Raw genomic sequence first — 24494 nt, forward strand, 5'->3', positions numbered from 1 at the left:
ACACATTGATTTGGCTGCGAGGGAAAAAGATTGCCTACACAAAATCTGCTGATGAAGTCACAGAATGACTCCACCTCTGGAAGAAGCTACATTTTCTTGTATTTTGGTAAGAAATTTGGCTCTCAATTGGGAATTCAGTCACTCTACCCACTCAAGGGCAAGATGATAAGGTTCTATCAGACCAAGCGTCTAAATGAACCTGAGACTCTATCAAGGTCAGAAATGCTGCAGGTCAAGCCAAAAGATCCGTCTTGGGCTTGCTTGTTTTGACTTGTACCCACAAGTCGAATTTGTCTTGTCTAAGCGTCCAATCACATTATAAAACAGTGCAGCTCTCCACAGTACAGCATCTTCTAAAGGGACAGGAGTCCTAGATATACCTCTTGGGGGACTCTCTAATTTTTCGGCCCCTTTGATTCCCACAGGACTTTAACTTGCTTCCCTTGGGAAAGAGGAACACAATATGATTTTGGAAATGCTGAACCCAACGCATTATAACATCACCAGCGTGGTGCCAGAAGCTATGCCTATTGCCACCATGCCAATCCTGCTGCTCACTGGCTTTCTCTTTCTGGTTTGGAATTATGAGGACACATCTTCAATCCCAGGTAAGTCATCATTTAGTTTTGTATCTTAAGAGATTATTTACGTGGGCTTTTGGTCCGTGAGGGTAAGGAAAAGTTGTCAAAGACACAGAGCAAACCTGGGGTGATGGCTGAAACCCACAGCAACATCAGCAAATGAAGACTCAGGTGAAATTTTTTATACCAATCATCTGCACATTTTAAATGAAAGTATTTTTAAAATATCTTAGGTAATCCCTTCTACTCTGTACTTAGCTCTGGTAAGGGAGACTTGGCACAAAGCCTTTAAGGTAAGTTTGAGACTGGGAGGAGTGAGATAAAATTCCAGGTGTTTTTTGTTTATTTGTTGGATTCAAATTCATTCTGCTTTTGCTCTCAAGGTGAAAAAATCTCTAGAATGCCTTCTGGACTCCTTCCCTTCTCCTTCCCACTTTGCCTCTTTCATGCCTTCTCCCTGCCTTCTCTTCATCTCATTCTTCATTTTCTTTTATTCTTGGGAGGGGGAGGGGTGAGATGGTGCCCACATAAGGGCTGGATGAGACCTGAGCAGTCGAAGAATGGGGACCACTACAATTCCCTTTGAACATCACACCCTGATAGAATCTTCAACACAATCTGTGAGTCGATCAAAAGTAGAGTATAACATAATTATCCAGATAAATCCAATAGAAACCCCCACCACTCACCCACTATCATATTAATTCAGAATTAACCAGAAATATCAGACTAGCTCTTTAGTTTTCAGTGAACATTCCTCATGGCAGGCATCTGTCCCCAACCCCATATGCTACATGGTAGGTAAGGCTATATTTCAGGAGCATAGTCATTACACACTTCCAAGCATGGGGGGGCCTCATCACAGAGTATGGGGCCGGTGCACAGTGCCCTGTGTCTGGATTCTTTAAGAATTTCCAGAGAACTGCCTGTCTATCTAATTCAGCCTGGTAGTTTAGGTTACTTTTGATGCCCAATTTAACAGAACATTTAATTAATTTTGTTCTCTACTCCCTAATGGGGTCTGAGAGAAGATTCTCCATGGTCTTTAACTTGAAATCCTTTCTCACTGAATTTCTTCTTCCCCAGTGGGCTCCCAGGTCAGGCTCTATCAATAGTGGAGTTGAGGTGGGTGCATTTTAAACAAGACTCCCTCCCCCTGAGATGTTCAGGCTGCATGTGGTGGTAGAACTCCCTTGGGCCCTTGAGGAGGTCAGTCTAGGGGCAAGCATGAGAACTGGCACCCCTGAAGCTCTGGACCAGGAGCCTAGGTGGCAGCTCATTCTGTCCCCCACCATGAGCCGGGGACACCATGCTATCACACACTGATAGGTCATATAGTACTGTGGTTCTCAGCCACATCTGAGGTGGGGCTCCCATGCTGATATTTTAAAAAATTTCCCTAAGTGATTTTTCATGAACAGCCAAGGTTGAGAGCCACAGATATGAGCCCAACACCTTCATTTGACAGAAGGGGAAACTGAGCCCCAGAGAGGCGATTTGCCTTGCCCAGCAAATTGTTTTGACAAGTAGGAGAAACCATGAAGCTCAAACTCCCCATTTTCCCGGTGAGAGGTTACAGTACAGAGAAGGGAAATGGCCTGTCAGGTCTCCAGCTGGAGGAAAAATGAAAGCACTTGTGTGTAGGGCAACCAGAAGTCCTACATTCCATGTGGATGATCATGTTGCTGGTCAGGGAGCTTCTAGTTCTGGGCTTTCCCTTTGAACACATGAGGTCCGATCAGAATCCTCTAGTGGCACAGACTCCGAGATCCCATGTTCCTGGGTAGGGAAGGAAAAGTGAGGAAATTGGCCTTGTTGGGGTAATTCTTGCTGACCAATACTTCTCAACTCCTTGGGCCAGTTCCTTCAAATCACTGGCTCTCTGGGTTCTCGATTTTACAGGTTAGGGGAAGTTCAGGGGCAGGGAAAGCCAAAGGGGCTTAAGAAGATATAATGATTCGAAGCCCTTACGTTTAAGTTACAGTTTACAACAAAGCAACTTCACACTTATTTTCTCTTGTGATCCTCATGGCACTCTGATGGAGTGGGTGTGTTTCTGCCTATTTTGCAGGTAAAGAAACTGAAACTGAAAGAGAGTAGATATTGCATGGCTAGTAAGTAATTAAACTTGGACTCAAATATAAATTTCTTTGACCCACGTGTACTGAGAGGCTCTGCTTTATCAGGCTCTGGGAAGTGAGGGAGACAGGCGGGCAGAGATGACACACACAGGCAGGTGAGCTATGAGAGTCTGGGTGCGGAAAGGGCCCTTCCTACTTAGAGGATTTAGAAGCTTCAGTTCTGGGAAAATGCCCCAAGTTCACCAATCTCTGTGCAGGATTCAGTTACCTGGCACCTGGCAGCTCTCCCTTCCCCCCAAACTCACAGCATCCCCAAACTTGCACATGGGTCTCCTCCTCCAGAGCCTCTCTCTGCTCTGGGCGCCACATCTCCATGGGGGGACAGGGGAAAGTGCATAGCAACACATTCTCTTTTTTCCCCTTATGAAAATATTTTACAGAATAGTTCACAAATAAATATGTCATCACAGCCCAGGACAAAAAAATAGGATAGGATGTTAGCAGAGTCCCAAAAATGTCCCTTGTGCCTTTTCAATCACACCCTCTCCCTCGCCCCGAGGTAAACATAATTCTGTTAGGTGACAATCACTCCCTGCTTTTTTACAGTTTTACCACCTAATTTCACATCCCCAAACAATGTAGTTTAATACTGCCTAGCTTTAAAGGTTTCAGCAATCGAATCCTACATTATTTGCTCTTCTCTCTTGCTACTTTTGCTCAATTTTATCCTTGTAAGATTCATCCCCGTGGTGGCCTGCAGCTGTACTTCACACGATATGCAGTTACACGAACATCTCATGGTTCAATTACTGTTTCTTCTGTTGAAAGGTGTTTGGGGCTATTGTGAATAGTGCTGCTATGAACATTCATGTGTGCGGGTTTCTCTAGGGTGTATACTTAGTGTGAAATGCATTTCACACAACAGCTTCATGATTAGATAGCAGGCAAGAGGTCCCAGTTGTTGTCTTCACAAAGGCTGTCTCTCTACAAAATTGCAGTCAAGCATTTACTGCTCCTGCAATTGCTGCATGCCTAGAGAGGCATCCCCAAACCCGGGAAGCAGAGGGCAGCTAATATGTGGCTGCAACCAAAAATATTTCCCTAATATTCTACTGAAGTTTCTCCCCTCCTGGAGCTTTCTTCTCTCCAGCTGGAAGGGGTAAAATATGAGTGTAAATGAAAGGATCATATTGTGTTATAACTGTTTGATTTTGCAATTTTTTGTTGTCTTTGTTTCCCATGAGCCTGGGGTATTAAATAAGCAAATGTTGAATAAATCTACTCTCAAATAGCCAGCTGTTTGACCTCATTTGGAATAAATGTAACAGATACAATGATACCTTTTCATTTTTATCGAAATGTAAATACAATCTAAAATACTCTAAAAAAGAATGACATGTAAAAGTTTATTCTTTATATTATACACACATCTAATTAATTTTTAAAATTCACTCAGAACACATTTATTGATCATCTACAATGTTTCAGCTGTGACCACCCAGTATTTTGTTATTATACATATTTCAACTGATAGCACGTTAGCATGTCTCATATTTTAAGGAAACACATATTCAATCAAACCTGCTTATTTAAATTTTTTAAAGAACTTAATGAAATTATTTTATATAAAGTCAGTCATCTACTTATAATAATAGTGTTATTAGGACAAAGGATTAAGAACCTTTTGAAAATATTTTCCTCCCATAGATAGGAACAAAGTCCTTCGCATTAAAGGAAAAAAGTGAATAGTCTTGTCCACATTATGCAATTATTGCATAGTTTAGGACTAAACCTTGTTTGCCAAATTTGGAACTAAACATCTAACTTAGATGATTCAAGAAAAAGCTTAGATTATCTAGATTATTATTACACAACCATTGCCCGTAAAGTGAGAGTTCTACCTCACACAGTTGTGCATGTTTTGGCTTTTTAACTAGTTCACCAACAGAATGGATTTAAAGGAGAAAGATTTAGAAAAGCTACTACTTTATAAATAAGTTCCTAACATCATTCCAAAATGCCTTTGTCTAACTTTTTACCACCACTGATAAAATCAAGCTACCAAGTTTGGTCTCTGATATAAGCAACAGAAAATTCCATAGCTGTTCACGGAATTCCTGTCTTCAAAATTCTGCTTTTGTCAGTCCTGGCCGGGTAGCTCTGTTGGCTGGAGCATGGTTCTGACACACCAAGGTTGCGGGTTTGATCCCTGGTCAGGGCACATACAGGAACCAGCCAATGGATGCATAAATACATGGAACAACACATCAATCTCTGTCTCTTTCTCCTTTCCTCTCTCTCTAAAAATCAATCAATTAATTAAAAAACATTCTGCCTTAGTCTACATAAGCCAGGATGAAAGTGGCTGAGTGAAACCACATCGCAGCACTGAAACTCTGCTCTAAAAACTGATCAGACTCACTGCCTAATTCAAGTCTTAGCTTTATTTTGCCTAATGAGATTTAGCTTAAGATTCTTTTCTTAAACTCAGTCCTTTTTGAAGAAGAGGGGAAAATAGAAAAGAAAAGCATATTCTCTGTTTGAAAATTCTCTTTGCAGACCATGTTTTTCTTACTTTAACAGGTTACATCAAAACTACAACCTAATTCCAACCCACCCATTAGGTCAACTGGGGGATTTAAACCAAAAATTTTCAGACAAAGCTAGGCAGCCAGACAGATCTGTCAGCTTTTCACCTTTCCTTTCCTGGTTTCTGTGCTTGTAACTAGATGGACTGATGAACTTGTATGTGATCTCATTAACACCATTTAACAGGGCAGGAAGATAGACACATACCCTGGCTCGTTCTGAATGAAATGATTGAGGCCAAATGGAGTTGGTAAGGTGTGGACAGTGAATTACTTTTTATTCCTGGAGGGGGAAAGAGCTTCTAGCTAAGCTTATTGGTTTATTTTTAAATTTGTTTTTGTTTAGTGCTTCACAGGTATACATCAGAAGATGTGAAAAAACACTTAGGTATAAAAGAATTAAGAACATCCGTACCATAAAGCAGCTGCTCTTTCTGGTGTTGCTGGAATGCTGACTGTCCTTGCTGGTGTTCCTAGGTCCCGGCTATTGCATGGGAATTGGGCCCCTCATCTCACACTTCAGGTTCCTGTGGATGGGGATTGGCAGTGCCTGCAACTACTACAACAAGATGTACGGGGAGTTCATGAGAGTCTGGGTGTGTGGAGAGGAAACACTCATCATCAGCAAGTAAGTCTCTTAATAATCAGAGACCTGTATGTTTTAAATTTATCTTTATTGTTGAAAGTATTACAGCTATCCCCCTCCCCCCCAGCTGATCCCCTGCACCCCACATCTGAGCCCCCACCGCCCCCAGGCCCTCCCCACATTATTGCCTGTGCCCGTGGGTTATATCATATATGCCCAGTTTAAAAGTCAAAGCTGGGGGTTTTCCTACTCAAAAACAAACTTATTTTGATATCTTACCATCTTTGTTCCTAAGGCTATTTTTTACTACTTCAGTGAAAGTGAGATATTCCTAGGTAACACCCCAACCCCATAAACGAGTGGGACAAGGGCTTTGCCTGAGGCAGAGGTGCACAGATAAAGAACTCTGGAAAGCCTGGAAAGCTTCCAACCCCTCTAATCAGCGAATGCGGACAATCTAGAAGGTTTGGTTTCGACAAAACATACTTCAGAGCAGGCATTATCCTTCCTGCTTTCCTAGGTGTGCCTGAGACAAAAATCTGACTGTACCAGCCTGCTAATGTGCCGCTAATGCCAGGCTACTGGGCACCTCTAGAAGGGTAGCCAACAGAGAAAGACGCCATCCACATGACATTGTCTTAGCTATGACTGCATGCCAGTGTCCTTGCTGCGTGATCTTAAACAAAGCAGGGGCACAACCGTCTATTAGAAGAAACGATGCCCCTCACTGTCGCATTTTCCAGATAACTTAAGCAGATTGAATTCACTCCAGAGTTAATCAAATATGCACTGATGGTATAGTAGTAGCCTTGTGAAATACTAGTTTTCTTATTTAGTAATCATAGAAAATGCAGAATTTCAGAGAGAGCATATTTGACTAGACTTTCAGCTATCTTTACTAGATTTTTGGCAACTTTGCCAACACTGTCTCATTAATGAATTTTTATATTTATAATTTCTAATGGGGCTTTACCCACAAACTAAGGTGACCAGGGTGGCTTACTGATTTATTAGCATTATTTGTTTAGATATGTAGACTATTGCCCAGAGTAAAGTGAAGCACTTCTGGAAACTATGTTGATTTTTTTCAGGCCAAGATTACAGACATCATTTTCATAAAATAGCATGGTATCCTCAAAGCCCAATTCCCTGAACTATCCCGTAGTTATATTTGAACAATCTAACACCTCACTTTTTGCCTGGGTTTTTTCTGTTCCTTCATTTTGGTGGTGTTGCGCTTTTAAGGCAGACCAACCTTATACAGCTAAGTGTAAAGAGCTTCAGATGGAAATGTCGTTTCATTAGGTTCACTGTGAAAGGACTCTAAAGCAGTGGTTTTCAAAGTGTGGTCCCTCGACCAGTAGCACCAACATACCTGGGACTTATTAGAAATGCAATTCTTGGGCCCCACCCTGACCCACTAAATAAGAACATCTCCGTGTTTTCACAAGCCCTCCAGGTGATTTTGAGGCACACTCAAGTTTGAGAACCGCACTCTCATGGCTGGACATAATTACTCTAGGATTTCACTTCTCTTGGGCTATGGAACTCTGGTCAGCCAAATGGAAGTGAACTTGCTATGTTCTCATTTTAAAAATCAATGCTTTACTCACTTTTGCAACCGACTGCAGTCTCAGAATGTCCTGGGACTGATGACATTTGGGCTTGGGGGACTGGAACATTTACTCCTGCTCCTTCATCCCCCGGCACAGCAAGTTGCCTTCCAGCCCTCACGTCAGCTTCTGCCTTCCTTGTCACTTATTTCCCCCAGCAGACAGGTGAAGTGACCCATAGGATATTTATGCAAAAAGTTACTGCCTGCAGCTCAGGATCTGGAGCAGTGTTTCTCACACAGGCTGCACGCTGAAGTACTCAAAGAGCTTTAAAAACCCCAATGCCAGGCATCAGCAGTGTTTAGAGCTCTCCGGGTGATTCCAATGTGCTGAGGAGCTAGAGAGAGGAGAGAAGGCAAGAAGCTTCCAGAGCAGGGGGCCTTTCCCTGGGGCCAGGGGAAGCAGCCAAGCAGAGTGGGAGCGGTTTTGTCTTATTGTGCTAGCCTTAGGTCTAGCTCAGGTAGTGGTCATGTAAGACTAGAAATGAAGAAGGACGCATGTGAGAAAGGATCTGGGGACCAGAATAAAAATCACTCTCAGATCCTAGATGCTTAGATCACCAGATAAATTCCCTGGAAGCCCAAAGCCAGTTCCTGAAGTGGGACCCTCATTACAGGGAGGAGTGGGTGGCATCCTGCCATCTGCTGTCTTAATTAGGAAAGTCACCTTAGCTACCTGACCAAGTCAGGCGCTGATTCACGCTGGAGACGTGGACACAACCCATCCTGCCCTCCCCTCAGCTCTCCCAGTTCTTTCATTGTCCTGTCCTCACAGGCTTTTCACTGGTTGGAGTCTTTGTGTTCTTTTTAATTGCCTCTGAGCCGCTCAGTTTTGTTAAGGGCCGAGCCCCCCCACAGGACTAGGACATGTTTGTCCCTTCCTCCTTTCCTTGCCTGTTCTTCAGGTCCCTTCCAGAACTACCTGTACCTCTTGAAAAGGCCCCATTGGACCTCAGAAAGCTTTTTATTTTTATATGAATAGTTTGCCAGATCTTTCTTCTTTTGAAAAGTTTGAGATCTGTAGTCATTATAACTGTGTGGAGATTATGGCCCAACTTTTCTAACCACTTTAGTCCCGAAGTGGTGAGGGCTGCAGAACTTCGGGGCGGGGTGGGGGCTGGGCAGGCATGAGTGCCGCTGGGATGTGGCCTACGCACCCAGGCTTTGGGGGAAGGTCCATCTAATCATCTGTAGGTAAAGTATGCACAATTCCCCAAGCAGATAGGTGCTAAATTAACGAGGGTCTACAGAAGCTGTGCATGACACTGTATGTCGTGTATATATTATTTTTTGTCATGAATACAAAAAAAAGAATTATGAATAGCATCCATAAAGCAGAATTTGCAACTGACATGCTAATTAGGGTCATATTTGCATATATGTTAGCAATTAACATACCAATTAGTGTTACAGTAGTACATGTTCTAATATGTATAAATTTATAGGAAATTTATTCATTTATTCTTTAAACATATTTGTTGAGAATATGATCCTAACTTATAATTATTATTGTCCCTCCATTTATTCATTAAATAAGTATTTACTGAGAACTTACTATGTACCCTGGGTATCATAAACAAATCAGCCAAAATCTCTACTGCCATAGAGAAATATAGTTATATTGTTAATATACCAATAATAAACAAGTAAAATGTAAAGTATATCAGTAGGGTGACTGACTGTCCCAGTTTGCCTGGCACTATCAGGTTTCCCAGGATGTGGGGCTTTTATTGCTGAAACTGGGACAATCCCAGGCAAACCAGGATGGTTGCTCACAAAATTATCAGGTATATATGTGCTACACAGAAAAGTAAAGTAGGGAAGGGAAATGGGGAGGGCCTGTTGCAGGGATGGGAGCACAATTGTAAATAGGTGGTCAAGGCAGGCCTCATTGAGAAGACAGCATTTAAATAAAGACCTAAAAGAAGTGAGGGACAAAGCCATGCAGAAACCTAGAGGAAAAACATCCCAGACAAAAGGAACAGCAAATGCAAAGGCACTGAGGTGGGAGCCTGTCTGAAACATTTGAGGAACAACAAGGATACCAGCGTGGCTAGTGGAAGAGTAGTGGAGACAGGGTTACAGAGGGAATAGGAAACCCATCTTGTTGGGCGTTGAAGGCCATTGTAATAACTCTGGCCTTTACCCTGAGATGGAAAACCATTAAGAAATTTAAGCAGAAGAGTGACATATCTGACTCATTCATGTTTCAGCAGAATCATTCTGGCTTCTCTGTTAGGAAAGGGGACAAGGGATGGGTATAAAGCGAGAAGTTAGTCAAAAAATGATGGCGTCTGGTCCAGGTGAGGGCAGTAGGGTGATGCGACAATGAGGTAAAATTCTGGGTGTATTTTGAAGGCAAAGCCAATAGGTCCTAGCAGATTGGATACTGGGTGTGAGAGTCAAGGTGATGCCACAGTTTTTGCCTGAACACCTGGAAGAAGGAAGATGCTGAGTTACGTGAGACAGGTGGAACAAGTTTGGGATGGGGAGAAACCAGGATTGATTCCATTTCAGACATTTTGACTTGACAGGTCTAGCAGACATCTGAGTGGGATGTTGAAAAGCAAGGTCTGAGCCTTAAACTGTCAACAAAACTTCACCGTCACCAATCCAAAGCCAACAGGTGTGGTGCGGTACAAGGAGTGTGGTAAAAGGAGTAACTTTATTGAGATAATCAGTTTGCAAACCAGGGCAAGGCAGCCTCCAATGAAAACTGAAAGTGCACTCATCCAAGACAAAGGGGAGGCCCACTTATCTAAATAAAGTGCTCACCCTGATCCCTGATTGATCCATTTTATGCAAATGAGAAATCCAAATTAGCATCGTTTGATTGGTCCAAATAGCACTGTTCTTATTGGTTGCAATAGCACATCCTGATTGGTCTTATGGAGCCGTTTTCACTGGTTGGTAAAGATGCAAATGAGGATTTAAAGATCTAAAGGAAGTGAGGGAGAAAGCCATGCAGCTCTGATTGGACAGGGCAGGTCTCAGTTCAAAATATGATTCCCGTAACCCCTTTATAAGGTTGGCTCAGTGAGCAGGAACACAGTGGAGGGGACTTGGCACTGTCTGTGGCTTTTCCCTGATATGCAGTGTGCATGTAACAATGGCTGCTAGACTCTATGAATTTGGGCCCAGTTAACCACAAGGAGTCCTTCTTGGCAGATATATTCCTTCTTGAGGTCCACAAGATCCTCTACCGTAGTCAGAAAGTAGCAAAGGAGCTAGATAGAGAAAGGGAAACCAGGAGAGGATGGTGGTCGGTCGGAAAGCCAGGTGACAAATACATATCAGGGAAGAGGGAAGTGTTAACGATGCCATGTGAATACAGAGATCTGAGTGTTGCATCTAGCAATAGGGAGGTCACGGGTAACCTTGACAAGAGCATGGTGGGGACAAGAGAGTGGTAGAGGCAAAAGTCTGACTGGAGTAGAGAATGGGGGTAGAAGAATTGGAGGCAGCGGGTGTAAATAGCTTTTCCAAGCAGCTTTCCATAAAGTAGGAATTTCATCCACAGTAATAGGAGGGAAGGTTTAGTATATTGGTACAGATCCTGGTGGTTAGAGCTTGCAAAGATTCTAGTTGCTTCTGTTTTCTCAGTAAAACTGGAAATAAAGTCTTTAAGTGAGACTGAGGGGGAGGAAGTGGAACATTTGAAGAGAGAGGAGGCAGGATATAACAGAAGAGTGAGTGAATGGGCTAGGGAAATGTAGTAGACTTGCCAGCCACACAAAGGGCTCACTTAAATGTAACTGAGACCTGTCAGCCGGTGTGTGTGTGTGTATGTGTGTGAGAGGGTGGGTGGGGGGCAGGGTTGGGGGGTGTTCCCAGCCCCATTCGACTACCAGGTGCAAGCACAGAGTAAGCTAAGAATTGGATTTAGCCAGGGCTGAGGTTTTACCAGACAACTATGACAAAGTAAGGAGAGGGTGAAGGGAGTTGAGTATGCATGGAAGAGAGTGACTTTAATGATTGACAATAAAATATTTTTTCAAACTTTCTATTGAGAAAATGTTCAAATGAACAGGACAGTTAAAAGAGCAGTCCTCCTATTCCCCCCAACATTGATCTTTTGAAGAGACCAGGACAGTTGTCTTGTAGGCTGGCTGCCGCACATTCTGAATTTCTCACATTGTTTCATTATGGTGTCATTTCACATATTTCTCTATTCCCTGTATTTCCTATAAATTGAAAATTAGGTCTAAAGGCTTAATTAGATTCATGTTAAACATTTTTGTAATAATACTTCCTTGGTAGTACAGGCACTTCATACTGCTTCCCATCAAGAGACAAGGAGCCTGGCTGGTGTGACTCAGTGGTTGAGCATCGACTTATGAACCAGAAGGTCATGGTTCCATTCTCAGTCAGGGCACATGCCCAGGTTGTGGGCTCGATCCCCAGCAGGGAGGCATGCAGGGGGCAGCCCATCAGTGACTCTCATCATTGATGTTTCTACCTCTCTCCCTCTCCCTTCCTCTCTCTGAAATCAATAAAAAACATATTTTTTAAAAGAGACAAGGAAAGGTTGTCCCACTATTAATGATACTAAATTTGATCACTTGGTTAGGGTGGTTACAATCAGATCCCTCTTGCAGTGACCCCGGTATTTAAGCTGGGTAAGTGAGGACATTAGAAGGGCAAAGGACAGTAAAAAGGTGACAGGGTTGATGGAGCATAAACCTCAAGCACAGACAGGCAAGTATTCCTAAATGTTGGGGGACCAATTATTCCATTAACTGTCGCCTCCTTATTTCTAGTGTTCATCACTCTTAAGCCTGGCCACAGACCTTAGAGTCCTTTAAACTCAGAACACTTACCACTTAGGAACTTATTTCCTGGCTCCTTTCCATTTTAAATAGACAATAGGTTTGCTATCTCTGGAGCTATCTTTTGACTTTAGTTATGTTTAAAGAAGAAAAATCACTCCAGTTACCAGACAACTAACACTGCCCACTATCCCTTCTGAGCCTGAGGACTCCCTCAGTCTCTCATGATGAGAAAAATCCTCCCTCTCCCAAGCTGTCAGCACAGCATCTCCCCCAGCTGGTGTCCCAGTGTGTGCGCAGGTGGGCGAGGTCCCTATGCGCTCCTGGGCGCCTGGAGAGCTCTGGGCTGGGTCCCTGGTTCTTCACCAGCCTTCTCGTAGTTGCTGTCCCGGTTTCCCGGGTTAGATAAAGCCAGCCTGCTCCTGACCAAAGGCCTGGCTGAAATTGCTCTGCCTGCCGCTCATGCTCGGCTTGCTGTGCCTCTCGCTTCTGTCTTGACAGCTTTGTCCTTTGCCAAGGCTGAGCCTCTGACTCCGAATAACTGAGGTGTGGGTGCCCCCTAAAGGACACATTGACTTCAAAAGTTAGGTCTTGATTAACTAACATTTCGTGGGGTTTAAGTTCGAGGCTTCTCGTTCTCTTTTTAAAATTGACTAGCAATACCTCAAACGGCCGGACAGGCCAGCGCGGTTGATGCAGTTCACAAAGCTCAGGGGTCGGAGCAGAAAGATAGTGTTCTGCTCGTCTCTAAGCACTAAACATTTTTAGATAGAAATCTGTGAATAAAGAGGGTACAAAGTATTACTTTCTGCCTTAATTACAGAATGAGGTAGGGGAAGGTAAGGGAAGCTAGAGGCCTGAAATCTGGTAAGAATTTCAGTCTTCTCTATAGCATGATTCTTCTACACAGGACAAAACTGCAGCTGTTTGTCAGTCAAATTAATTCCCTGGAATATAAATAGAAGCATCTGGATTTTTGTTTCTGTTTTTGTTTCTAGGACGAAGGAAACTTGTCCAAATCTCAGGATCATTTGATGAATGTTATCTGGACTCAAATCAAGAGAACATTTTACTTAATACAGAGTGTTTTGATTTGAACATAAGATTTTTTTCCCCCATAAATAATTTATGCATGTAATAATTCTGTTTTCATTTTCTGGCCCTGCCATTATTTCAGGGGCTTTCTTTTGAAGTTTAAATAGGACTGTGGAATCCATCACAAATGTGAGGGTCTGGCTAATAGTTAGCCCACAGCCTAATCCCCTCAGCCAGCACAGAGCTCTTTTGGCCCAATGTCTTCCATGAGAATGTGTTTTTCACAGGCATTAACAAAACAACCTCATTAAGGCAAAGTCATCCTTTTAGGAGCCAAGTGACAACTTTGACAGAGAGGAACAAGTGTTAAGACCGCCACTCCAAGCCCAGGGTAAGAACTGGGCTGCGCAAAAACTAGTTGCATGGACTACAGCAGCCACACCCCATCTCTGAGGGTTATATGTTCAGAAAACCCCCAGAGTAAGAGAATTTACAGTTGAAAAATAAAATCTCAGTGGAGAAGCAAGGAGGAAGAACCAAAGTTGCAGTGAACACCTAAAAACTTGAATAAACATTCAGTTCACCAAAATAAAAATAAAAATAAAAATAACAGCAGTATCTAAAATGACGATAGCACCAATGATATTTTATGCTTCTTGAATTTGCACTATTGGGCACCGCACGTTTACTTTGCATTTTCTATCGTTTGCACACCAGAAAATACCCAGGTTTTTGCTCTTTTGGAATAGCAAAGAGATGTTTATAAATATATGTTGCTTTCTTGCAATAATGTGCATATTTTCTTCCTATTGCTCTGCTCAAATGTGTAGTCCCTTTCCAATGTTAAGATCTGTCTCTGAACTCCACTCTGGTCTCAAAAACATGGGATAACTTATAATCTCAGGTGGAAAAAAGCTCTGGGGGATCAATTTTAACTCACCTGGCAGACCTGTGCGGTTTAGTTCTCAAGCCCCAAAGTCAAGAGCTGTATCTCTTCAGCTCTGCCTGTGGCAGATCCCCATCAGAGCACACACGTGGGCAACTTGGATACATGGCTTGGCTCCCGTCCTGTTCATACAACTGAAACACAGACTAATGGCAGTTTGCCCTGCCTCAGCTATCTTCACCTCTCCCATAGTTGCACTGCAGAAAACCACTACTCTTTCTCTGCTAACCACTCTGCCCCTTTTTATTTTCATTTATTTATTGACTTATTTTTTTAATCCTCACCTGAGAATACGCCTTCATTGATTCGCTAAGAGAGCCACGTGTAGTCAAAGTCATTACCAGGAGTTCTCCTGACCCTTAAGAAGTAACACCACGACTTGCTTTCTCTGCAGGTCCTCAAGTATGTTCCACGTAATGAAGCACAATCACTACATCTCCCGATTCGGCAGCAAACTTGGGCTGCAGTGCATCGGCATGCACGAGAATGGCATCATATTTAACAATAATCCAGACCTCTGGAAAGTTGTTCGGCCTTTCTTCACAAAAGGTAATCCTGGCTGCCTCCTGCTCTTATCTATGAATGTGCCTCTTTTGGGAATCTTTCTTAAATTCTGCTGCTTCACAGTTTTGAAATAATGACGTGAACTAACATGTATTATACATTTAGTGTATAGTAGGCACTGTTCCAAACATGTGATATTTTAATCCCATAGCAACCCCAGGTGGTAAAATACTCTAATCACCTACACTTTACAAATGAGAAAGGTGAGGCATAAGGAGGTTAAGTAACTTGCCCGTGATCCCAACACCAGGAGACAGCCCCAGAGCCCACGTTTTTAACCACCACAACGTCTGTCCCTCCTGTTAAGACACAAAGCAGTTTTATGAATGTGAAGAAGAGATGGAGCTCTAAATTTAGGATTATTTCAATTAGGAATTGAGTGTCTCTGCCATATGTTTGATTTAAACAGCAAGGTGTTTGCTGAATCACTGACTTATATCCCAGATGTTTTAACAGAAAGCAAGTTGTGAATAAAATTAGAGAATTTTAGAACTGGGAAGGACTCTATATGTTGCCTCATCCAGCCTCTGAGTTTTATAGTTGAGTTTCACAGTCTGTGATTTTTGTCCAACATAGTGAGTAATGGATGAACAGAGACCAGATCCCAAGCCTCCTTATCTAGTGAGTTCCCTTTTTACCATATCCTGCTGGACATGAAGCTGTTGGGGGATATACATGATCAGACTTTGACATTAACACCAAGGAACATAGTCATGCCTTGGAAATGTTGTCAGTGGTGGGAACTGGAGCTGGATGGATTTTAGGACTGACCATGCACAATCAACATTCTTTCCTCCAGTCAGCCTTGTAGGGAACCTAGATGCCTCCTGCGTGGCTGCTGAGACAGGGAAAAGCTATGCCTGTTCCCCCTGGGTGCTGATTCCCCTCTACAGAGTTGCCCATCACCAAGACTTGGCACAACTCTATTGTAGACTCTGTTGTATTAGTTTCCTCTTGCTGCTGTAACAGATTGCTACAAACTTTGTGGCTTAACACAACATGTTATTTTATGGTTCTGTATGTCAAGTCTGACATGGGTCTCACTGGGCTCAAACCAAGGTGTTGACTGGGCTGTGTTTCTTTCTGGAGGCTCCAGGGGAGAATCTGTTTCCTTATGTTTTCCAGCCTCAGAGGCCACCCACATTCCTTGGCCTGTGGCCCCTTCCTCTGTCTTCAAAGCCAGCAACAGTGGGTTGAGTCCTTTTCATATCACATCTCTCTGACCATCCCTCTGTTATCATATCTCTTTCAAACTCTGACCTAAGCTGAGAAAGGTTCTTTGCTTTTAAGGACTTACATGATTAGGTGGGCCCACCCAGAGAATCCATAATATACTCCCCATCTCACGGTCCTTAATTTTAATGATATGTGCCAAGTCCCTTTTTCCATGTAAGGTACCATATTAATAGGTTCTAGGGATTAGGGTCTGGACAACTTTAGGGGACTATCATTCTGCCTACTATTCGTATTGGGGCAGATAAATTTTCTTATGCCTGACAAAATTGCAGAATAGGTTAATGAAAAGAGTACAGGATTAAGATTACAGGTTGTGGATTTGATTCCCAAAGATCCTATAGAAATGTAAGTTTTATTTTACTTTGTCATTTGGCCCAGGTGTATTAGAAATATGTGAACTAGTATTTAGGAGCCGTTAACTATCATGTACCATTATTCTCTATTCTGATATGTGAGAATTAATAGAATCTCTAAACTCATCCATCTGTTTAACAAACTACTCTCTTCTCATCATTAAACTAGGTGCCCAGAACACAATAAGAAATACGATACGGTCTCTGCCTTCAAGGAATTTATAATGCGGGAGGGAGCAGAGTGGCAGATCAGTACCTCAGACACCATCCTCAGTGATGTGTTATAGTCGAGATGTGTGCAGAAAGTACACAGCACAGACCAATGGGCCACCTAAAGCACACTGAGAAAAGTGTATGCTTATAATGAGTTTTCAGAGAAGGTAAAAGCTGCCTAAATTTAAAAAGTGTGATCCTCATTACATTCCACAGGAGGAAAGAACAGGATACTCCAAGTCAGAAAAGGACAGGCTAGCATGCCCTGTCCAAGGAGCTGTCAGTAGGCCCTTGGACCTTGCATGGGTACATGCCTGCACATATCCATGCAAGTGGGGCCAAGGGGAAGGCAGGGCCAGCCACCAAAGACTCCTGTGCTAAGTAAGGTTAAGGGGCTGAGCTAATCTCAGAAGCTACAGGGAAATCATTCAAGATTTTAAGCAGGAGGTCATGAACATATTTGTGTTTTAGAAAATCTTCTCTGGTAGCAGAGTGAATGATTAATTGGAAGGAAGCATGACCGTGAGCAGTGAGAACAATTAAGAGCTACAGCAGTGACGCAGGGTGGATGGAGGGGAGGGCACCTACATAGATGTTAAAAGGAGAATCGGTCCTGCTCTGCCTCACCTTTCCCTTCCCCCTCTTCTTCCTTCTCAGGCATGTATCTCCTAAACTCTAAGGGTCCCCATGAGATTTGCAACCAGGGAAGCAATGGGCAGCAGCAACTCTTCCCAGGCTAACTCCCTGAACCTATCTCTAAGGCCCCCTTTCCTCAGCCCCACCTAGGCTCATTTCTTTCCTATGACATTCCTAGAGAGCCAGAGCAGCCCTGCCTAGGCTCTCTCCTGTTGCTTCTCCTATCCTAAGCTTTTCCTTGTTTCACTGTCCCTAGGTTTAGTAAACATACTCTCAATATCAAAAGAAAGAAAGAAAGAAAGAAAGAAAGAAAGAAAGAGAGAGAGAGAGAGAGAGAGAGAGAGAGAAAGAGAGAGAGAGAGAGAGAGAAAGAAAGAAAGAAAGAAAGAAAGAAAGAAAGAAAGAAAGAAAGAAAGAAAGAAAGAAAGAATCCACAGTACTAAGAGATTAATAAAAAGTCTTTGTGGTTTTTAGATTAGCCATATATATACGGAAGATCAGATTTTCTAATGAAAACATTACAAAACTATTCCAAATTAAATGCCAAAAATAGAGGGCTAATTGTTTATTGAAAATTCACTGCTGTGTGTGACATTTTTATTTATTTATTTTAACCCTCATCTGAGGATATTTTTTTCTGTTGCTTTTCAGAGAGAGAGAGAGAGAAAGAGAAACACTGATGTGGGAGAGACACATTGATTGGTTGCTTCCCGCACTCGCCCTGACCAGGGCTGGGCTTCAAGCCTGCAACTGAGGTACATGCCTTGGTCATAATCGAACCCAGGGCTCTTCAGTCCACAGGCTGATCTCTAACACTGAGCCAAACTGGCTAGGGCTGTGTGTGACGTTTTTAGTAACCAATGAGAGCCCAAAGCACTCCTTGATGAATTTTTTTTCTAGAGTTAGGCTCCTTGTTGGTTTTTCTGATATAGTAGAAAGTCTGGAATAGATTTTGGTATCTAAAGTAGTAATATTAATGAAGATATTGACTCACTGGGTGTGTCTGGAGAAATAGTTAAAGTTCAACTTAGGCCAGGACCCATCCTGGGAGGAATGAAATGAGAGGGCCAAGAAATAGCCTGTGTTTCCTGAAACTGCCAAGAGAGTTGTCTATATGGATGGTTACTTGCTCAATTACTGATTACTTGCTCAAATTATTTTTAGAACTGGGTAAAGTTCAGTTCTTTTAAGCAGATTGTAAAAATTAAAATCATATCTACCTCATACCACTACCTGTAAGCAATTACATTTTGTTTATATGTTTGAAATTTGGCTTCAAGCTCTTGGACATAGAGGCAAATCACACGGCCTGGGAGAAAACCACCAGTGATGTTCAAAACCAACCCTTACACACAAAGTGCTGAGTCATTAAGGAATCACTTGTCCCTCTTGTGGATATGACAGTCACCCAGGGAACAGCATCCTGGCCTCTCATACTTGCCAAGTCCTTCCTACTGTCAGGAAGTATGCCACAAATACAACCTTTTCTTTTTACATTTAAGTAAAAATCTTAGGAATCTAGGACCACTCACCAGGCCCTCTTCCTTAATTTGCATAGTCTGCCTTGGGGGGGGGGGGGGGGGATTCTGCAGCTGATTTTTTTTTTAACAGAGAATTATGCCTACAAAATTCCCCAGTATTTTTCATTGCATTTCAAGGACTCTGACTTTAACAGCAAGTCTGAATAATAAAAAACATAAAAAAGAGAGATTACTCTCAAGCTTAAAGAAACTTACAACAGAGAAAGAAAGGGGGACTTTAAGAGTTAAACTCTCAAGAGAGATCACCTACCATCAGAAGCCACTAGCTGCTCAGACAGTCAGGAGCAGAGCAAAGGGTGAGAGCAGAGCTAGTGCACTCTACCTGTTTTCATTCGTTCACTCATTCATTCATCCATTCATCATCCATTCGCGCATTGCTCTATTCAACAAATATGTTCTAAGGGCCACTATATACTACGGATTTGATGTATAGAATTGCTTAGCTGTTATGACACGGGTTGAATACAATAAATCTAGTAGTTTGAAGAAAAACCAAAGTTAAGAGAAGAGCACTTTTGGTAACTTATAAGAGTAGCATTTTAAATGTATAAACTAAATTTAAAAGGAAGCATCTTAGATAAAATAGTTAAGGTCCAGTTTGACTAGTTCTGTCGCAATATCCTGCCACCTGTTGAAACATAAAATAAGTATCACCCTGGACAAAGCCAAATCTTCTTTAGAGGAAAATATATATAGTAAGTATGAAGGAAACACTGTTTTGTGATTTATGACCACAGTACCAAATGTTTCATTACAATCTCACAAATGATTTGCCATAGCATGAAAAATGTAATTTTGAATAGTTTGCTTAAAATGAGATTCATTCATTCATTTTTAACAATAATGGTGATACATTCTTATATAAAACTAGGAGATTAAAGTATAAAAAGAATATGAAAATTTCCACCCAGTTATTGAATAAAAAATTGTGGACGATTAAGCTCTAAACATAAAAAGCCGAACTCGCCTGTGTGTGTCCCAGAGCTCACGATGGCTCCCTCTCTGATTCACTCCCTTCAGCTCTGTCGGGCCCCTGCCTCGTGCGCATGGTGACAATTTGTGCTGAGTCTATCATAAGGCACCTGGACAGGCTGGAGGAGGTCAGAAGCGAGGCGGGCACTGTGGACGTGCTGACCCTCATGCGGCGCATCATGCTGGACACCTCCAACATGCTCTTCCTGGGGATCCCTTTGGACGGTACCCAAATCTCCATTCTCATTCCTTGCCATTCTGCCCTTCGTTGAACGCGGGGCTGAGAGAGCTAGTGGGCTCAACTACGATATGCTGTTTTCCACACTGTTCTTCCAACATCTCTAAGATTTCCTAATATTTTTTTCCCTAGCGTGTCTGCCTTGTTCACTTATAAGATATAAATTTCTGTAAAGTAGGGGCCATCTATTTTTTTTTTTTTTGTATCCCTCTTCATTGCTCTAGGAAACAGAATTCTACCCACAGTCAAAACTCAACAAATGTGATCAGTTTACTTGGTCGATAATGTATCCTCCCACCAAACAAACTGATATATTTAACCATTTTCAATCATTGTTTTGGGGCATGATATATACACATACTCACATACATATATATATATACACACACATACAGATGTATACATATACATACACACCCCTCCCTCAGAGCTACTAAGTATGAAAGCTTAGGCTCTGCCTGTCTGATGATGGTGCTGCTGCTTGCAGCTGCGGGAAACAGTTACGATACCCACGATTAATTTAGTATCTACCATGTAGCAAGCAGTGTAAAAAGCTGCTTTACATGTAGTTTGTCACTTAGCATTTTTAACAACTCTGGCAAGATGTCTCACTCAAGAAGCTACTTTCCTCACTATACTATAGAAAGAAACATTAAAACACATACATGCAACTCTACCACCACCTAAAAGCAAACATGAATCATTGGGATTAATTCCATTCTGCTGTTGTCCAGTTTAATGTCATTCTTCCTGAATTAACTTCTAGTAGTGTTCATTGATTCATATATTTATTCAACAGATATTTATTGATTACCTATTTTATACCAGGCACTGTTATAGGTTCTGGGCATAGAGCAGTGAACAAGACAGACAAAGTCCTTGCCTTCAGGGAGTTTACATTTCAGTGGATATATGGACAGTATATATTTACTTGTAATATATAACAGGTAATATTATTTTGCCTATAATATATTAATCAATAATAAGTGTGAGGGGATAGTAAGTAAAGGGGGAGGTCAATGGGAGTGGACATGGTCCTCATGGAGAGGGTGGTCAGGCGGGGCCTCTGGAGAGAGGATGTCTGAACATAAGCCTAAATGAAGTGAGGCCACAAGCCACGTACAGATATAAGGAAAAACATTACAAGCATAAGAGTAAGGCACAATTTTAACACTTGCCTAAACTAGCTGAACTCTAATACCTGCTGTCTGATTGACCACATTTGGACAAAAAGACAAGCCCTAAGCCCTCCCTTTGTGTTCAGCTCTCCTCGCCTCGTCTCCCTGCTCTTCAGTTACTCCTCACAAGAGCCATAGAAAGCTCATTTGATTGCCGTTTGGATGGAGCCCGCGTTCACTCTGATTTTTAGCCATACCCTCTTGCCTGACCCCCTTTCAGACAGGGACTCCAATCTCAGCCTGCCTCTGTATGCACAGCTTTCCTCAGGTTCAGCAGGTACATATCTTATAGGTCCCTGCTCCTTGGTTCCCTGCTCGCCTTGATCTTAGGAAGGATCATGTAAAGGGAATTATAAACGTTAACTTTTGGGTACAGACTGTGATGCTGAGAACCTGCATGACTCATGCGGAGTTATTTTATTTCTCTTTCCTCACCTGGCCCTTGCTAAACTCTGATTGTCTAAGGGAGCCAGTGCAATGAAGAGGAAAGAACATCGCCCTGAGGTCAGACAGAGCTGGGCTCCAGCCCAAGAGTCTGCCTGCCACACTGGCTGTGTGGTGTTGGGCAAGCTTCTCAATTTCTATGAACTGCAGTTTCTTCTGCCAAATGATGACACTATCACTCCCCTAGCAAGACTGTAAGGATCAAGGGGAGCTCTTACAAAGCATCTTGCATAGTGGCTGGTATTTAGCAGTTGAAAATAAATGTTTATTCCCTTCCCGTTTGTATAATTTGGAAAAGGCAGGGGTTTTCTCTTCCCTAATTTCCAATTTAATTAAGAAACATTAATTAAGAGCTGACTATGCACATGGCTCAAGACAAGGCAATAAAGATACTAAGATTAATTCTACATATGAAAGCTATTTGAGGAGTGCTACGCAAAAATATGAATAAAGCACTATGAGCTAGAATACAATCGAAAGCTATTAATTAGGTACATAATCCAAGTAAATTATTTACTTAATGGCTCTGCTTAACAAACACCAAATCAAGTTTAAATGTGGCTCTTGGCTGCCCGGCAGGAGGGCAGCGTGACTTTTTGCCCTCCCACGTGCCAGAACTGAGGCTACGACAGCCGTAATTAGTAGTGTCCCTTTCATCACCCCCCCCCCCCCCCGTCCAGAAAAACAGGAGCGACATGGAGGCTCAGCCAAAGAGGAGTGTGTGAGATTTTAGGCTGTGTCTCTTACACAAAGTCAAAAACTGGCAAATTTCTGGTCAACTGGGCCAACTGAGATGCCAAGCAGAATAAATTAGTGTCAGTTTGTCTAGTGGCAATAGCATGGCTAAAACGCCCACTGAAGGTGGAGCCTTGCCTAGCTTAGAACCCCAGACTGGTAGGGGAATCTAGGGATATTTTTTGCTCAGAGTACCCTTCTTGGACTCACATTTTTGCTCATTACTCTGCTCTTTTTGTTTGTTGTTTGTTTTTCCAGAAAATGCCATCGTAATTAAAATCCAGGGTTATTTTGAGGCATGGCAAGCTCTCCTTCTCAAACCAGACATCTTCTTTAAGATTTCTTGGCTATACAAAAAATATGAAAAGTCTGTGTAAGTAACACAAGTTTGGAAAATTTGTCTGTGAAACTGGATTGTTTTTTCATTGTGTTTTTGCTGTTGTTGGCCTCTTCAGCAAGTTTTCTGTTTACTAGAGCCCACAAGGGAGATGTTGATTAAGTTGCTGATGTCACACTTTTTACATCAATTTGGCTGAATATGGCTAGACCAGAGTAAAGGAAGCCTTTGGCCAGGGGAGCTTCTTAGCAAGGGGGCCAAGTGGGTGGTCTGAGAGCTCCATATCTGGAACTAAAACATTGCAGTGTATTTTTTTTAATGTGTTTTTATTGATTTTAGAGAAGGGGGGCGGAGAGAGAGAGACACCCATCAGTTGCCTCTTGCATGCCCCCTACTGGGGATCGAGACCAAACCCCGGGCATGTGCCCTGACCGGGAATCAAACTGGCAACCTTTTGGTGTATAGAACGACGCTCGACCAACTGAGCCAACTGGCCAGGGCTACAGTGTATTTTGAGTTGAACAGAGGGCTGGCTGAACCTGCCATTATTATTTGTCAAAATTCTCTTTGCATATCTGGAAAAATGGAAATATGAAATCCTTTTATAGCTGTGTTGCTTCTGAATAAATTTAACTTAATTCAACTTGTAGGAATTGACAGTAGTCTCAAAAGAATTTTCTCATAATGAACTTCAATAAAATGTGTGGTGTGGGTTTTTTTTCGCTGTTGTCGTTTTTAGTTATATATCTTGTGTCTTTGGGGGATCCTGAAACAATCATTAAATGGCTTTGCTTTGGTCTTAGACTAGTCTAGCAGAAAACTGGACAAATGCCCAATGGCCTTAGTTAATCAACGTGTTTTTTTAGTGTAAGTAGCCAGCCATTAAACACTGCCACTTCTAATCACCAGTGGAAAGCCCATGGGATCTAGAGGCAGACAGATGTGGTTTGTAGCCTGTCTCTACCACTTAGTAAATAAATAGCCTTGGAAAGTTCTTTAAAGTAAAACAGAGACTGCCTTCCTGAGTGGGGATATAGGTTAATGAGATCCTACACGGAGGGCAATGAACAGAAAGCCTGGGCCATAGTAGGCACTAAATATGTTAGTTTTCCCCTTCCCTCTGTTCATCTTAAATTCCCAATCTCTAAAAGTTCCCACACTTGATTGAAGACCCAACTATATCCTGTTCGTGTATTTTTAAATTCAATAGTATTAGCCTCCAGGGAGGAAACCAACTTGTTGCTCTTTATGTTCTCGCATGTATAATGTAGACTTCATTCTTTATACATTTCATTTCATTTCTACCAGAGCCTACTGTGACTTGAATCGATAAGATAAAGGATTCGTCACTTCACTGAGGTCAGATTTGGTGGTAGTTCTTGGTCATTAGTTTGGCCTTGGTCTTGGCCAGTAGCCCACAGAAACTCGCTGCAGGAGACTGTATAACAGTTTCTCTTAGGTTTCTGTAGAAATAGCTTATATATATATATAACGTTTGCCAACGGTTAGTACACTAATTTATATCCCGTATGTCACAGAGCAGTAAAGGCCTAGAGAAATCTCTTCATTTCCTCCCCTCCATACCCTTGTAATAATGCCAATATCTTTATTGAGGTATAATTGACACATTACATTAGTTTCAGTTTCAGGTGTACAACATAGGGATTCAATATTTATATGTATTGCAAAATGATCACCACAATAAATCTAGTTACTATCTGTCACCATACATAGTTTAAAATTTTTCTTGTGATGAAACCTTTTAGGATCTATTCTTTTGACAACTTTCAAATATGCAATATGGTGTGATTTATTACTTATAGTCACTATGCTGTACATTATGTCCCCA

At 42.1% G+C, this 24494-nt stretch overlaps 1 protein-coding gene across 1 annotated transcript in view; it reads left to right on the plus strand.

The window, feature by feature from the left end:
- The first annotated feature begins 463 nt into the window (after window positions 1-463).
- Window positions 464-24494, plus strand: part of CYP19A1 (cytochrome P450 family 19 subfamily A member 1) — a 30378-nt gene continuing 6347 nt past the window's right edge. The window contains exons 1-5 of the mRNA XM_016224971.2: window positions 464-608; window positions 5728-5878; window positions 14593-14747; window positions 19762-19938; window positions 22567-22681. Coding sequence (XP_016080457.1) covers window positions 464-608; window positions 5728-5878; window positions 14593-14747; window positions 19762-19938; window positions 22567-22681 — 743 coding nt within the window. The remainder of the gene's footprint in view (window positions 609-5727; window positions 5879-14592; window positions 14748-19761; window positions 19939-22566; window positions 22682-24494) is intronic.

Source organism: Miniopterus natalensis, chromosome 1, assembly GCF_054644295.1.
Source record: "Miniopterus natalensis isolate mMinNat1 chromosome 1, mMinNat1.hap1, whole genome shotgun sequence".
Classification (NCBI taxonomy): Eukaryota; Metazoa; Chordata; class Mammalia; order Chiroptera; family Miniopteridae; genus Miniopterus; species Miniopterus natalensis.